The sequence below is a fragment of the Pectinophora gossypiella genome, chromosome 4 (assembly GCF_024362695.1).
Source record: "Pectinophora gossypiella chromosome 4, ilPecGoss1.1, whole genome shotgun sequence".
NCBI lineage: Eukaryota > Metazoa > Arthropoda > Insecta > Lepidoptera > Gelechiidae > Pectinophora > Pectinophora gossypiella.
The window spans coordinates 12,756,159-12,773,842 of NC_065407.1; the positions used below are offsets into that span (position 1 = coordinate 12,756,159).

The 17,684-nt window shown below is 35.8% G+C and overlaps 1 protein-coding gene across 2 annotated transcripts; it reads right to left on the reverse strand.

Moving 5' to 3' along the window:
- Positions 1–5,818: 5,818 nt before the first annotated feature.
- Positions 5,819–11,976, reverse strand: LOC126366056 (facilitated trehalose transporter Tret1-like). Of its 2 annotated transcripts, XM_050008958.1 has the most exons (3): positions 11,736–11,976; positions 9,081–9,213; positions 5,819–8,268 (listed from the first exon to the last, which is right to left on the reverse strand). In XM_050008958.1, exons 1-3 carry the CDS (start codon positions 11,859–11,861, stop codon positions 7,022–7,024), a joined length of 1,506 nt encoding a protein of 501 aa, XP_049864915.1. In that variant the 5' UTR covers positions 11,862–11,976; the 3' UTR covers positions 5,819–7,021. The 2 variants fall into 2 exon arrangements, with proteins under 2 accessions (XP_049864915.1, XP_049864916.1); XM_050008959.1 differs by lacking the exon at positions 11,736–11,976 and having other exon boundaries at positions 9,085–9,210.
- Positions 11,977–17,684: the final 5,708 nt, after the last annotated feature.

The window sequence follows — 17,684 nt, forward strand, 5'->3', positions numbered from 1 at the left end:
GCCTTGAGCTTCTGACAGTCAAATCAAATCAAACATACTTTATTGCACACAAACAAAACATACAAATATTTAGCAACAGTACAAACAAGGCAGTGCTCTTTTTTCTCTCTTGTTATCTCTTCTTTATACATATAATTTACCATTTTAACAAACAACTAATCCGTCAAACGATTGTTCTAAGGTCTTAGAATAAAATGCCTCTGAAATATACAGATTACTATTATATCAAAAAATACCTTTATGTTTTTTTTATTTTATGTTTCGTAACCGGAATCACGGAAGCATAGTGCACAGCTCAACCCTGCTTCCTATTCAGTCACATGTCACGCAATCTATAAATAGTGATGGGACTTAACATAATATATTGACTAGATAACTACTACTACTAGATAATCACATTAACAAAAGTATTACAGTTGTTGTTAATAACAGATGATCAAAATGTTCTTCTAAAATGAATTTCGATTAGTGGCTTGAAATAGGAAAGAAGAGTTTACCACAGACATAGAATAAAATATAATACAGAAGAATAGAAAGGTAACTATCCGCCCCGCACCAATTAGTATCGGTCGCCGAGCTACATTTACCTCACCCCCTCTGGGTCTTACTTTAGTCTAAGTGGTCGTAAGTCAGCTAAGAAATAAAGGACAGCGCACGCGAATCTCTCTCGCTTGCAATCACGCGATAGGCGGCTCACTGTAAGAATAAGACTTTTATATGGAGGGACTGGGATGACCCAGAAATCACTTGAAGACACTTTACACAATAGCTAATTCTAATCATAAGTTTGTAAAATGAAAACATATTGGAAAACACATCCATATAAAAACAAAAACCAGTATTACTCCCCGTAACTATAGGTACCTATTACAGAAAATAGCAGTACAAAAAAGCTACTGATACTACTGTAACTTTACCTGTACTAGTTTCGCCCATCCCTATTTGGTAAATAATTCAAAAACAAATCAGCATTACACACGACTTTATAAATTATTCATTGAATATACGAGTATTTAAACTGTGTATATTAAAAAAAATACGCTGGTATTTATTAAAGAGCAAATGATGACTATATCCGGTGGGATATCTGTCAAAATTACCTATATTTTCATTAATATCATCAGAAATACGTATAGACTATCCGACCTTTTACGTAACGAAGATTAACACACAGTAAATGTAAAATTTCATACTAAGTTACTGCTAAAGATAATTATTATCAGGTGTAAAAGTTTTAGACTGCGCCATGACAAAATTCCACGAATTCTAATGAAACTACTGCTTAATTGACCACATAACGTAATATAAACTCACGACTATGTTCTAATTGGAGTAGTTAGAGGTACATCCATCAAGCACGCTGATCTATCCAGCAAGATGAACTAAGTATGGGTACTTAGTTCCCTCACCGAGCTTTCCTAATTGACAAGTCATAATTAATTCTATGCAGAATATGCGACACTAGCGCCGCGGCTGTGGGACTCTTTCGTTTCGTGGCCTTTGTTACTATCACAATATGTGTTAATTCGCACGTCTATGGTCCACTCGCTCAAAACAATCCATACTAATATTATAAATGGTAAAGTATATATGTGTGTCTGTTTGTTTGTTTGTCCGTCTTTCATGGAAAAACGGAGCGAGGAATTGACGTGATTTTTTAAGTGGAGATTATTAAAGGGATGTAGAAGGACACGGGCTACTTTTTGTCTCTTCCTAACTCCCCACTTCCATAAAATGGGGGGTGGTAGTTTGTATGGAGCATTCCGTAAGTTTTAAGGTAGAAAGCTAAAATTTAGCATGCGGACTATTTTTGTGCGTCATTTTTTCTAAATCTGCCCGCAACCTCTTCAAAGATGGGGTGAAATTTTATAATATGAAACATTTCGCATTTTTCAAGGTAGGAAGCTAAAAATTGGTACATTAGGAAAGTGGAACCGTGATACCCCGTATTTAATACGAGCAAAGCCGCAGGCAGCTAGTAAATATTATAGTTTGTTTTAAGTAAAGTCGAAATAACAACTTACTTTAAAATCATCTGCGTCATAGAGTGCGTAAATAATAGGTATTCCATTATTTGATTATTATTTTCAAATAGCTACATGCAAAATACATCAGAAACATCTCAGTAAACATGCTTGAGAAAGCTTATACTGTCAGTCAAAACGGTGATAGTAATATCTACTTTTGGTTTTCTGTTTGATGCTGAATATTTATACTCCGCATGAAATATGGCGACGGCATTGAATACTTGTATAATTAGACACGACTAATCAACTAAAGAATAAACCGCCCGCTAACATATTTTACAATGAGGCACTTTCCAGACTAAGTTCACCAAAAACTATATAGATGGCGTTGTACAGCTTTTACGTGATAATTACCTATATTTCATACATACATACACACGTTCACGCCTATTTCCCGCCGGAGTAAGCTTTTTTTTTTTTTTTGACGTGACTTATTGTAGATTTGCCGCAGATGGCATTAACTACTTGGCCGGACAAATGGGGAGCGCTGAAGGCTCTCACCCGGTACAACGTTTAAGACAACAGGCCTGAGGGTGCCCAGTTGGGCGCGAACCTCGGCTCAGGGCGTCGTCTGAGAGGAAAAATATTTGAAAGAATTAATCGACCCTAGTGGGTCGATAGCGATAAGTGCTGAATGAGGGAAATCGTCGACCACGCCGGCGGGGTCGGTATCGGGGTCCTGAAGTGTTTGGTGTCGCGAGCTGATTGGCTGCCTCTATGGCTAGAGTAATCGGGTCGTCGGGATCGTATATTACGTCCTTCGGGCGCCGATACTTTTCAGTACCGTCCCTAAGCGGAATGTACTCGGAAGCCGCAACTATCAGGGGATTTGGGTGGTGCGGAGCAGAATCGAAAAAACGTTTGGAAGCTAATTTGAGCCATTGGGCAATGGTTGGCAGACCTAGATCAAACCGGAGTAAGCAGAGACTATAGAATTCCATTTGATTCGATCCTGACACACTTCTCTTGCCTCCTCCACATTTATCAATCGCTTCATACACGCACGTCGGTTCAGAGTACATCGTATTAAACCTTTTCTAAGGACATCTCCAATTTGGTCAATGTAATTCCTTCTCGGTCTTCCTCTGCCAGCCCATCAACTATCGCAATTATTTCAAAATACAATGTAACGGCAGAAGCATATATAAAAATAATTGTTGCTTGATATTTGGATCACATTATGTATACAATTACGTTGCTGCCTATATTGCTTCTCTTTATTTTGATCGGAATAATAATGATGGAAGATGTAATTGTGCGTGGGTGTAATAAAAGTCGTCATTTATAACCAAAAACAAAGATAAAAGATGCATATGTCTGTTATGCATGAAATTAGAAGGTTAAACGAAGTAAAATGTGTACAGCGCCATCTATATAGTGTTTGAGGGTCGTAGCCTGAAAAGTTCCTCATTGTCCTTGATGTCAATAAAAATATGAAGTGTATTGTCTTTTATTTAGCTAACATTGTAGTATTTTTAAATAGGTACCCATTACAACCCTTTCGTTCGCCTATCGCTAAAGAAATCGAGTTTACGATTTCGCTTTCTATGCCGCCCCGCCCACCGAAGGGCGAGCTTCAATAAACATTAGACTAGATGTTTTTTTTTTCTATCTTTCCACTTCTAATTGATAGCACGTGCAGCGTTTCCGTTCAGCCACGTGTCCTATTGTAGATTATTAAAATATTCGTTCCGGATTGCGTTCTTTCTACTATAGAATGCAAGTGGTGCGAGATAAAAGAAAAAGAACAACTTGATATGAAAATGAAGGCAATTGATGCACTGGGTATGGAAACAAGGGCTCCCGATATTGGCCTCCTTTTGTATCGCAATGCCGCATGTTAATAGATGTGCCCTACATTTGATATTCAATTAGGTACTTTTATCACGCGCGTGTAACACTAAATATTATTGTTCAATCCTCATTTACTTATTACTTGCTTATTATTTTAAATTTCGAAGACGTTCTTAAATTATTTTTTGAATTCGAACATTTCATTTAAATATAGAATTCTTAAATTCCTATTTTAATTCAAAAATTATGTAGTAGCTTAAGATTCTATTGCATAACATTTAGGTAATTCTAAGGTCGTATTTAGATCAGCGGGAATCAGAGTTTATGAGGCCACGGCTTCTAATCAGTGCTAACTGTCAATATTATAATTGAATAGACAATACAACTCTGATAAAAAGGTTGAATCAATTCTGATATAATGTTTCAAATCGTTACAATCAGTTCTTGACCCATGTAGTAGAGAGTCAGCAAAAGTGGGGGCTCGATAAGCGCCCTAATAAGATCGGTCATTGATCTTTATAACCCAGACTAGAGAAAAATAATATCCTAGCATCTAACATTTTTTTTTTGACGTCGTTTATTGTAGATTTGCCGCAGATGGCTTTAACTACTTGGCCAAACAATTGTACCGGGGGTGCGCTGAGGGCTCTCACCCGGTACAAAATTTAAGACAACAGGCCTAAAGGTGACCGGTTGGGCGCGAACCTCGGCTCAAGGCGTCGTGTAGCATCTAACAGAATATTGTATTTACCTACACAGACAATGGGTGCATATACATGTTTGAATCCCGGCTTGAACTCAAACCACTAAAATCGACTTTATGAGCTTGAATTCATATTTGGACCATAGATAATTGAAATCACGTGGTTTTAAGGATTTACGCACGGTAAACGGCAATAGACACACCACCTCTTATATGAGACTTAAATTTATTGCCTACCCCTTCGGGGATATAGGCGTGATGCGATGATAATATGTAAATCACAAAGTCTATGCAAGTAAAAACGTACTTAAAATTTCTCCCGTCAGAAAGCACTTCTTAATTACTTCCTCACACTTCACTTCATAAACATAGTCCTCCAAATATAGCCTAGCCCCCCAGATGTTTTCCCGATTGTTTTTTGTCAACCTCTCACAAAAACTGCATCGTCGTGGGAACTTCAAAAAAAGGGAAAAAAAACATCTTCGCAGATGTTAGCGAATCCTAGAACATAAAGTCACGTGTCAAAACAGGAAGAAGTTATAATTTACCGGACGCGTGCCTTCTATCTGCAACGGACTGTGAAATAGTCCTATTAATTTTAGGGTTCTCTTTTTGAAATCAGAACTAGTATTTTATGTCTAAAAAGGCCTTATTTCGATAATACAATTTCTCTAACGGTATCTCTTTTTGTTTTTTTTTTATTTTTTATTATAGACTTATTGTCGATTTGCGTATATGGCTTCAAGTACTTGTAACACTTACGATGGATATACATACTACTTATAAACAAAAAAGCGATGGCGTAGAACCTTAGATTTTTTACGTCAGACAGAATGAATAACCACATCGTCACTTACCATCAGAGGGGATTGTAGTCAAACGCAAGCCTATTTTATTAAAAAATAAAATGACCGCCTCCTTCCGTAGTAGTTCGTGGTTAGACTGTCAGTTGTTAGCGGTTATTTTGTCCATTAGTATTTCTGTCCATCAGTCTTTTATCTCTCGTGCTAGGAAGTTTCCCTTTGCTATAGGTCTGTTCTAATGTCGCAGACTTTATCCACCGTCTCTGCTACACGCGTCATCAACTACAAAACTCACCATAAACATTTGTGGGTCGTCAAATTCGACAGAACCCTGAAGTCTATCTCACGCTTGACCTATTTTGTTACAAAGGGTACCTCTTCACCCTTTTGTTTAACAAATAGAACATTATTGTTAACAAGCTATTTCTTATACTTCTTGCAATATACATAATTACTAGTTACTCAAGTGAATCGAAAGGAGAAAAAAGTCATTTTGTGTTTATAATTTATTTATTACAACCTTTATAAATTAATCTCATTACAAATACGAAAACATTCATGACTTACCGCTCTATTTGCGGTCTTTTTACGGACATTTTTAAAATTACAAACCATTTATTTATAAAACATCATTAACTACTATAACGTACTCCAAAGTCACATTCGTTGAACTGTAATAAAAACTCTAAACTCGCATAAAGAACTCTGAAGATGAAAGAAGCATTATTATCAAATCCCATTCTTAAGAAAAGTCAGATATAGCCTCTATTACAAAATTACACTTAAAACAATAAATATTATTATTTTACGAAGCGACTTCCGTTGTCCGGTGGTTGAGCGTTCGGCTCACGATCCGGAATCCCGATGGGGACATACCACAAAAATTACTTTGTGATCCCTAGTTTGGTCAGGACATTACAGGCTGATCACCTGACTGTCCAAAAAGTAAATGATCCGTGCTTCAAAAGGCACATTAAGCCGTTGGTCCCGGTTACTACTTACTGATGTAAGTACGTAGTCGTTTCATGAGCCATATCAGGGGCTTTTGGCGGCTCAATAATAACCCTGACACCAAGGTTGATGAGGTTGGTAATGATCCTCACAACCCACACCATAGGAAAAGAAGATTATTTTACGCAGACAAGTACAATTTTAAAGCAATTTAACAATAACGCATTATATAATAATAAAATAGAAATGCGATTCTATTAGACAACATATTTGTTAATTACGTATGTATTTATTCAATGTCTTTGTAAATCAACTAAGTACTTAGACTCGTCAAATTAATTATCTATTATGGCCATCATTCTGTAACAAATACACACATTAACTTGACGCCACAGTTATCAGTTACAACCATTATCTATTAATTTTAGTGCATCCATTTCGACACTAAGATATGCGACTAATAGCCATGATTAGTACCCACACATAATCAACGTCCCGTTATAAACAACAAATTATCATCAGACTATCTTTAACACAAGTACCGAAAACTAATTGAACCTTATCAAATATATCTACTGGTATCTACTTTACAAAGTAATTACAATGTGTCTCTAACAATTCGTTTGCTATTCAGAAAACAAATAATACTTGTGTAAGTAAATAAGATCTATCACCACATAGTAGAAGTGTGAGAGAAATTAATCGTATCTTATCAGACTCGTTTGTCGGTGACGACCTTGTTATCAGACACATGGTATACTTGCATCGTTATCTACGTCTTTCGTTCTCCCTTTCTTGCCATACCTAAAGTATTCCTCGATCTGCAGCAGCGTTTTGCCTCTTGTCTCGGGCAAATAGAAGTACAAATATATCGTGCCTAGCAACGTCGATAGTCCATAAAACATATAAGTACCATGATGTCCTAAACCTTCCAACATTCCCGGCGCGGTCTTTATCGTTGCGAAGTATGCAACTGATGTCGTCATCACACTTATTCCTGAGCCTATGCCCTTAGTTTCAGTGGCGAACAATTCTCCAACCATATTCCAGGGTAATGGCACCACACCCAAATTGGATACTATCATATAAACAGTCATGAGTCCTATAGTAATCACAGGCGAGATGCGGTTCCTTTTCACTGAGAACATGTATATTGCTAGAGCTATTAAAGATAAAGAAGTAAAAATTCCACTTATCATAGCCATAGGTCGCCGACCCTTCTTTTTAAGTAGCACACAAGCTACAAGCAAAGACGCACATCTCAAAACGTCTAAGCTCAACATTGCCGCGTCCGCATATTTCTTGCTACCCATCAATTCTTTCACTAAGTCTGTAGTATACGCACTGATAACATTCACCCCAGAAAGCTGTGTCATTATGAAGAACACTGTCATTATCGTCAGAGGCTTATAAAACTCTGGCTTTACAATGTTCGCCTTCAGCGCACTGAGTTTGCTCATCGATTGGTCCCTCTTTTCTTGAGCTGCTATTATTTTGTCAAGTTCGGCCTTCATTTCTGGACACGTTCCTCTGTACCATTTAAATGATTCAATGCACTTGTCTATGCGATTTTGAGTTGCCAGCCAAGCTGGTGTTTCTGGCGCAAAGTACAGGATAACACCACCAATTAATGGGAAAAGTCCACAGAGAAGCGAAGCGTAGCTCCAATGGAGCAATGTGCCAAACACGTGTGACATCAGCACCCCCACTGCTATAGCCAATGACAACCCAGCCAAGAAGAATCCTCTGTAAGCTGGTGTGCTGATTTCTCCAATAAACACTGGACCTAGAGGACCAAGCCAGCCTTGAGAGAGTCCGGTGATGAATCTTCCCACCAGAATCATGGCCATGTTTTTTGCGAATCCGATCACAACCCAGCCACTTATAAAAAATACAGCCAAAACCACTTGCGAGTTCCTTCTGCCATATCGTTCCATCAAGTATCCAGAGAGAAGGTTTCCAAAGAGCAGAGCCAATGACGCTGTGGCAGCTGAAACAAATAAAAATTATAATGTAAATGTATCTATAAAAAGAAACGGATAATGAACTTTATTCAACATGTACAACTGTACGTTTGAAATAACAACAGTAATCTTTATCTCTTTTTTTTAAGTCCCGCAGTGATTACTGAAATAGATTAGCTTGACCTGTGGTATCAAATTCAACAAAACATGGAAAAGTTCTGACCCAACAGTACGTACATACTTCCGTACTTAAAGACTGATGCAATGATGAATATAAGTTGTTACTTCTTTCCATCTTTACCTACATACGCAATAATATGATGTCTACCCGGTGAAAGGAAGCCGTGATAGCCCAGTTGGTAGAACGCTTGCCTCTCGCTTTGAGGTAGCAGGTTCGAATCCAACACAGGCCTAAGTCTAAATGATTATCACGTGCTCAGCGATGAAGGAAAACATCGTGAGGAAACCCACATTCCCGACAAATATATTTTCCGAGGTATGTGACCTAACTTATATTGGGCTGGTTTTCCCTTCGTGGGTTGGAAGGTGAGACAGGCAGTCGCTTCTGTAAAATCGGACCTGTCAAATCTTCAGGTTAGGTAAGCGGATCCTGTAAAATGATGCCAGGGAGATAGATAGTGTACCCAGTGAAATTAAATTTAAAAAGGCCACATCACCTAAAAAAGCAATATTGCAACTTGACATTTGCGTATACAAAAGTAAGTGCGCAATGCAAACAAATGTCAATAGCAATATTAGGCTTTATAGATGGTTTCTTCGATGTGGCCTTTTCAACCCACCAGAATTTTTCATTATATTATAATATTTCAATACATACCCACCCATGACACCATTTCCGTGGAGATGTGGCCATGTCGCTCGTGCTTCAGTTGAGGGATGAGTATTGCGGAGAAGCCAGCAGTGGCACCAGCTCCCAAAGTCAGCATAAACGTTCCCATGGCCATGATAGCCTGAAGGCAAAATTATGAAGTCCTTATTATAATATACCTCTATAAAGGCCTCTATAAGGGACGATAAGAAGAAGAAGGCCCCGATTCCTGCAGACACCTCCTAATTTTACTTTAAGTTATACCTGTCATTTTCTTATCCGCCGAAAAGGAAAGGCACGGATGATTGACAGCTCTTAATTTTAGGAAGAACGAGTAATTTAATGAATAACCCGGGCGAATCAAAAAGATATCTCGCTGGTATGCAAACCGTTTCACGTGCGCTGTCAACGTAATTCTGCCGGGTTATTGGCCAATGTAAAATTTTTAGATGGTTGTTTTAGATTTCTGCTTAAAATCTAAAACAACCAACACACGTCAGTGTGTTCCATAAATTTTAATTATGCTTGTCGATTACCCATCCCTTTCCTTTTCGGCGGATAAGAAATTGTGATCTAAATAAAGAGAATAACTCTATAATTCTATACGTATTTGATCCAAAACTCACGCAACAATTATTTTTATACATATATCACTGCCAGTACATTATATTTTTGTTTAATTATGTACCCCGAGAAATAAATAATAAGGTAATTATCACGTTAAATCTGAACAGCGCCATCTATAATTTTTTGGGGAACGTAACCTGGAAAATCCCTCATAAGACAACCAGCAGCCACTCCTTGATATGAATTCTATATAATGTATTCTGTGATGAATATGACAGTGACAGGTAGGTACTCTCAGTAAAGCTATAAGGGTTTATAAACGCCACAAATACATTTTTGATATTGATTGACATTGCGCATGCGCACACATTACTTTTTTTATAAGTACGCAAATGTTAAATTGCAATATAGCTTCTTTTTAGATAAGTTGATTAAACGTGGCCCTTTTAGACCCCGAGTGCATTATGTAAATAGTCCAACATTTACAAAAGGACATTTTCGGAATTCGGAGCGATATTACAGTTACATGTTGATTGGATGATTAAAGGAATTGGCCCCAAACAATAATTCCGAAGGTCAATAAATCGAAACTAATTGTCTAGGAAATTGGTCTTTGTCGTTTGTATCCATTTGGTAGTAATTTAATTTTGCCAATTTATTTTTACATTCAAAATCTCATGCCCTTAATTTATATTCCTATGACGGTATCATCTACCACCCCGGGAATTATCGTTCAAAGATAACGCCTATGAATGTCCCACTAGACAACATTAGGTAAATTAAAATAAATAAAAGGTAAAAATAACGTAGTAACATATTAAACATTAACAAGCGAAAATGTAATAATATCTTCTTTGATGTCTACGATATTACCAGGCTAACATATGGAATAAATATTTCTTTTCCCCTCCGGTTGATTGAGGGGAGGCCTGTGCCCAGCAGTGGGACGTATATAGGCTGTTTATGTACGTATAATCCCTTTTATGGACCAGCGTATGTTTGAATAACGGCTTGCAAATCTCCCTAGCGTTACTCCGCTTTCACCCTGAAACCTGCAAACGGGAGGACTTAATGAGCACTTCCGCCCTGTGCTGTTGCCATGGCAAAAGATAAATGACAATTCGAACAACGTAACTTGTCATCGACACGAAAGAAGCAGAACAGATTCCGCTAACCTAAACTAAAGATTTGACCGGTCTTTTACAGAATCGACTCGAAGGCAAAACCACCCTAAAAGAGGTTAGGTCATATACCTCCGAAAACACATCTCTCGGGAATGCGGTTTTCCTCAAGATGTTTTCCAGCTCTTAGCACGTGGTAATCATTTATAATCCAAACATGAATTTTAATATTAATATAAATAACTATTGGTCATTATAAACTATTGGTCATTATAAATATTATCGTTTTTATTACTCGTTATTAAATTATCATAAACAGTTATGGTAATGTAAAAGTAAATAATTCGTCATGATTTATAATCAAGATAACATTATAAAGATGTTTTGTGTTTTCTTCTGACTCACATTACTCTGTGTAAATAAATAGGTACTAATCATGAATTAAGAGAAACGATACGCAGCCTTTCCTTTACTTGTTCTGAGAAACATCTTGAGATATTCAATAATGTAACGTTTGCTACATCAATGTAATTTTATAATTGAATTGAATAAAGAAGGATTTTAGTAACTACGTGAATTATTATTTATTGTTATCACAGTTCGTTGGCATTTATATAAATTCCTATACTCGGAGTTAAATAATTTATACTTTTATACATATTATTTGTCTCAATATTTCATTATTAATTGTTCTGTTTTAAATTGTTTTTTTAGTACCTATTATATACGCAAAAATCTTGATATAAATTATATTCAATATTTAAATTAAATATGGCCCAAATTTAAATGTTTAAAAAATTTAGAATAACGATCATTTTTTTAATCTAAAATAATAAATCTCCACGCACAAATAGAGTTGTAGAAAAAAATAATTAACACAAAACTAAATACACTTATAATTGAGTTACACCTTTAAAAACACTTTCTTTTTGTCACCCTTTCAAAAACAATCACTTTGTCTTCAATTTCAACACACCTGGCGTTTTAGGGGCCTGTTGCTTTTCGCGTTTTCCCCATTTTCACATATCCGTTTTTCGTTTTCTTTCTCACATTTTTCATTGCTCTTGAATTTTTCCAACTCTGATGCTTTGTCGTGGTCCATGGCCAGAGTTTACTTCGACACTGCAACATATGTGTACCGAAACAACACTTTTATGTCCCAATCACTTCGCCAGATCGGACCTTATCTTATCGCATTTGTAGTCCGAATGAGTAATTTCATATAAGGGGACAGCTGTTTGAGTAAGTAATCTTTATGTTCTATGTTATAAGAAGATAATTGCGGTAATAAATATCTAGTACGGGAATTGCACTTCTACTATACTGACGCTTCGAGATTACGAATAGATTTCATATTAGATTTTCCTTATTAACGTAGATAGTTAGTTAGTAGAGGATAGTAGGTAAAAAAATATCAAAACCTATTTTTTGTTAAGAAAAAACCTCATTAATAATATCTACCGTAATAATATTGTGTTATTTTATTATAGAGTATTTAAATACTAACAAATAATAAAATAAACAAAAAATAAAATATAGCAGGCAGGTTGTCATATAAGAAACAGTGTCTTTCTTTCTGAAAGACGATGCATAGCATCTTCAAACCTATCGACTGCGCATGTCACAGGGTACTCAACTGGATACAAGTGCCTTTGTGCTCATTTTTTTTTTTTAAATTAGAGATAGTGTAGTAGCCATAGTAGGATCACAACCTTGTTTTTACTGATGTTATTTAATTTCCTCTGAGGCAAGGCAAGAAGATCTTCTGTCTCACTCGCACTAGTCGCACTTACGCGTTAAACGGTAAGAATTAAATTTTTGTATGGAGTTTCCTTCCTGTGTGCTACTGGGCAAAGGCCTTCCCTTGATCCTTATTTATTCCTGTGCACTCCGGCTAATCTCTCTTATAGGCACTGAAGTCATCACATCTTCTTTGTCAATACTGGGTGAGTAGTAGGTAGATTTAAATCAAGCTAGGTTTTTATTCACTTTATATTTTTACGTCACGCGCAGACTTTACTTGCAGTGTAATCTGCTTGTCCCTACAATTTTGTTACGAGCAAATATTCTTACTGACAATGTTGCATTCATAGTTTACAAGGGATAACCGAAACTAGTTTGTAGATAAGTGCAGTTTTATACCTTTTTTATTTAATATATTGACCTATATCCGTAAATCATGTCCTCTTTAAAGATAAGAAAAGATAGCTAAGTACATATAATGTTATCTTGGAAAACATTGGTTGTTAGCCATATTATCAAATCGCTGTTAGATAATCTGTTAGATGTTGAAGATAGCAATAACTCCCGCGTCCGTGATGTAGTGAATCAACAAATTTTGTGAAACTAGTTTTTCGCCCGCTATTCATCCGCCTCATCATCACTAATTTAAGAGCCACGCTCTTGTCGGTGTAGCATTCTCCATTCTTGTCTATCAAAGACCAATTCCTTCACTTCGTTATAAGACACGACGTTCGCCTTCTCTTTATCTGTTCCATGTAAGCTTGGTCTTGCTGCTGGGTTGACAGGTAATGGAGGATTTTGAAGACGGTTTGATTTTTTTTTTTGCTCTTTGGATATTGGCACACATTATATTGTAAAAATGACAACTGGGGGGTTAAAAAGGCCACATCAAAGCTTTGTTTGCAATGCGCACTTACTTTTATATGCGCAAATGTCAAATTGCTTTTTTAGAGGAATTGCTTCGATGTGGCCTCTTTACACCTTCCCTTGACACCTTCTACGAGGCAAGGCTACAGCCATTTAAACTAGCGTTAAACCTCCAGAACGGTTAAATATTGCCCAGAGCCAATTTGTAGAAAATGTTCTCTACAGCTTTTGTTTTCATTCCAAGTTCAATTATTATAAAACAAATTAGATATTACAATATGGCGGCGCGAGCAGGAAAGATACGAAGTAGCAAAATGAAAATTCGGAAAAAGAAAATATGACTAATTTTTAAAACTCCCGGAAAACTTTTCTAACAACCAGATTGATAACGACCAAATGATTCGAAAATGGACTATAATTTCAAGTTCTTAATAACTTTTGTTTCTTTCAAAATTCCATAGTAATTCCATATTCAATCGATGTACCTATGCCTAGAGGTTTAGGGATGAAAATTACAGACAGTATTATTTACACATTAATATTATTAGGACACAATGGTGCTGATTTCGGTACATACTATCTATGTTTATTTTAAGTTATACCTGTCATTTTCTTATCAGTCAAAAACGAAAGGGACGGGTAATCGACAGACATACAATTTATGGAACACACGACAATTTTATTTAGAAATTAAAAAAAACCCTTCCAACATTTTATATTGGTCAATAACCTGAGAGAATTAAGTTGACAGCACACGTCAAACGGATTGCATATGAGCGAGATGCTTATTTTATTCGCTCGGGTTATTCTTTCATTTTAAAATTAACAGTTCTCAATCATCCGTCCCTTTCCTTTTCGGCGCGCATAACTTAAAATAAAATTAGGAGGTGTCTGCAAGAATCGGGGCCATTATTTAAATACTTAATAATAAAACCACAATGAAGTGTGGGTACTTAGTTTATCTTGCGATAGATGTATCCCTGACTACTCCAATTGGGAATATAAACATGGGCTTATAACAGTGATAAGTAATCTCCGCGAACCGCGGAAATATTTTTATAAATGTATTTATGGCTATATATTAGTTATTCTGTTACTATGTATCATAGTATCTGATAAGGTGAAAGTATTTATTAGGTCCAATTTAAGTATAGCTATCGACTGTATTTTTAGTCGTAAACATTCTCGAAGTTTACTGTTCCTTTGCATTACGTAAAATATATTTTATAGTGTTAGTGACATCGCAACGAAAACTTTGAGAAATGATTCAGACTGTTATTCTGAGTAGTTATCAAATGGAACTTTCCATCGCAAAAGTAAATAAGATAAAATAATTTAAACAAACACTAAAATCATGAGTTTTGCGACAGGAAATTCCACTGGATATGAACTTAGAATCAAGGACTGAATCATCGCCCTTAGTATTTGTTACGGTCAGACTAACATATATACTCACTTGTATAGCTACCTGTACATATTTGTACGGGGTGTAAATGACACATCGTAACGAATACTGAGAGGGATGATGCAGCTCATTATTCTGAGTTACCACGTGGAATTCTCCATCGTATAAAATTTAAAAGTATAGATTTAAAAATAATAAAAAAATAAAAAAAAACATGAATTTTGCGACGGAAAATTCCACTTGATATTAACTCAGAATCATGGATTCACCCCCTCAGTATTCGTTACGGTGTCACTAACACCACTACTACTTTACTACTACTATCGAAATTACTACTTTCTATACAAGTAGTAATTTCGATAATGATGGTGCTAATTTCAGCAGACACCTCCTAATATTTTTTTAAAATATACCTGCTATTTTCTTATCCGCCTAAAAGAAATGGGACGGGTAATCAACAGATTAAACATGTACGGAACATAAGTCCTCTCTATTATGATATCATTACACCATTGCAACCCACTAGATATCCCCCTGACCCTTTCTAACGAACGGTCACGAGCATTAATATGTATACACTTTGGTACCATGTCACATTAACTTTTTTGACAAATTGAACTGTAAGTCTCACTAAATGTCAAATATGTTAGTGCGACAGAGTCCTAAAGTGGGTACATTATATTGCTAATGACTGAACATAAACTTACGTCTATGTTCTATGGAATTACTGGACGAGTTACAATTCGACCACCGAACAGGAGGGTTAAAATGGCCACATCGAAACAATTCATCTAAGAAAGCAATATTGCTATTTAATTTTGACATTTGTTTGCATTGCGCACTTACTTTTATATGCGCAAATGTCAAATTGCAATATTGCTTTCTTAGATAAATTGCTTCGGTGTGGCCATTTTAACCCCCCTGTTATCTTAAAACTAGGCTCCCGTTTCGACGCCCCTGACAACTCAGTAACCCCTAAGACAATAGTGGACTGGAGAAGGTGGCCGAAGGCCTCCAGTCTTCTGTTCAGTATACTTAGATAGTAACCCAGTAGAAATAACCACCTTAGAGGAGGCCTCGACAGCTATAAACTTCCGATCACGTAAAGTCGGTTTTGAACGAATGTTTTGTGTACTCGGAGTTATAAATAATTTATAGCTTTATACATATTTATATTGTTTTATGAATTATTTATTGGAAACTGTTTTAAATTGTTTTTTTGTAGTACTTATTAAGTACGCAACAATCTTAATATTATTTAAAATCAAATTTAAATTATACATGTTATAAAAATTTAGAATAACGATTATTTTTGGTTCTGAAATATTAAGTCGAAAATTAGTTAACATAAAACTAAATACACTTATAAGTGAGCAACACATTTAAAAACACTTTGTTTTTGTCAAAAACATACATTTTGTTTTCAATTTCACCACACGTGACGTTTTAGGAGCCTGTTTCTGTTCGCGATTCCCTCATTTTCACATATCCGTTTTTCGTTTTCTTTCTGACATTTTTCATTGATCGTAGTCCATGGTCAGAGTTTCCTACGACACTACAACATATGTGTAATCTAATAATAATATACAGGGTGTTACTGACATCGTACCAAATACTGAGGGGGATAATTGATAATTCAGACCAAGATTCTGAATACAGATAATTCCGCTTGATATCAACTCAGAATCAGGGTCCGAATTATCTCCCTCAGTATTCGTTACCATGTCAGTAACACCTTGTACAGCAGACAGATTGTCATATTATAAGAAACATGTCTCTTTCTTTATGAGAGACGATACTTAGGTCAAACCTATCGACTGCGCATGTCACAGGTTACTCAACTGAATACAAGTGCCTTCATCCTTAGTTTTTTTAATACAGAAGGTGTAGTACCTAACCATAGTAGTATCACAACATTGTTATTATCTTATCCGCCTTAAAGGAACGCAGAAAAAAATATGAAACACAATTGAGTATGTTTGCAAAAGTACTTGGTGATACTAACAGCTACATTTGGTAGTTAGTTAATTAAAATGACAGCTACATTGACCTCGTTTGGTGAACAGGGGGCATAAAATGGCCACATCGAAGCAATTCATCTAAGAATGCAATATTGCAATTGGACATTTGCGCATATAAAAGTAAGTGCGCAATGCAAACAAATAATATCAATAGTAATAGTAATATTGCTTTCTTAGATGAATTGCTTTGATGTGGCCATTTTGACCCCTCTGCTATTTATTTTTAACTAAATTTCACTTCATGTCAAAGTGAACGTCTTATATAACGTCATAATATTATGTCTTAGAACGTTTATTTCTAAAGTAATACATTAAATAGGCAGGAATTACTGGAATAGAACATTAGTAAAAACATAAGTTTTACTACCTATTGTTTGTAAGCTCAGTGCCATTTATTCCACCAAAAATATATATGTAAAGGCTTGGACAAGTTCTCGGGAAGAAATCAAAACTTTGTGGTTCTAAAAAAATATATGTAAGTGCTTAAATTAGCTTCCCGAGTATTTTTACCGACTTCAAAAAAGGAGGAGGTTGTCAATTCGACCGTATATTTTTTTTCTGTAAGTTACACACTATATTTAACCTACGTAAAAATATTATTTAACAAGGATTTCAAAAGTGTTTATTACTAATGTTGTTTACTTAGTGTGTCATACATAACTATTTCAAAGTACCTAACTATCATATTAAATGTAATTTGATAGATCCATCTCTTAAAATCTATAAGCAGCTATAATGATTGTTATCGTGTAGCTACAACTTCGAATATTCTGTAACGTAAGTATATTTATTTATACAATATGTGTTTAACAAATTACAAACTTAGATTTACCAACAGTGGCCGAAAAAGATTTGCATGCGGTCGGTAATTGGAAATAGGAGCTTGTCC

Bases quoted from the DNA above. Each gene is read 5' to 3' on its own strand.
- LOC126366056 (XM_050008958.1), bottom strand. From the start codon at position 11,861: ATGGACCACGACAAAGCATCAGAGTTGGAAAAATTCAAGAGCAATGAA. The intron at 9,214-11,735 runs GTGTGTTGAAAT...TTTTGCCTTCAG, and splicing joins ACAGGCCCCTAAAACGCCAG to GCTATCATGGCCATGGGAAC. The intron at 8,269-9,080 runs GTATGTATTGAA...TATTTGTTTCAG, and splicing joins GGAAATGGTGTCATGGGTGG to CTGCCACAGCGTCATTGGCT.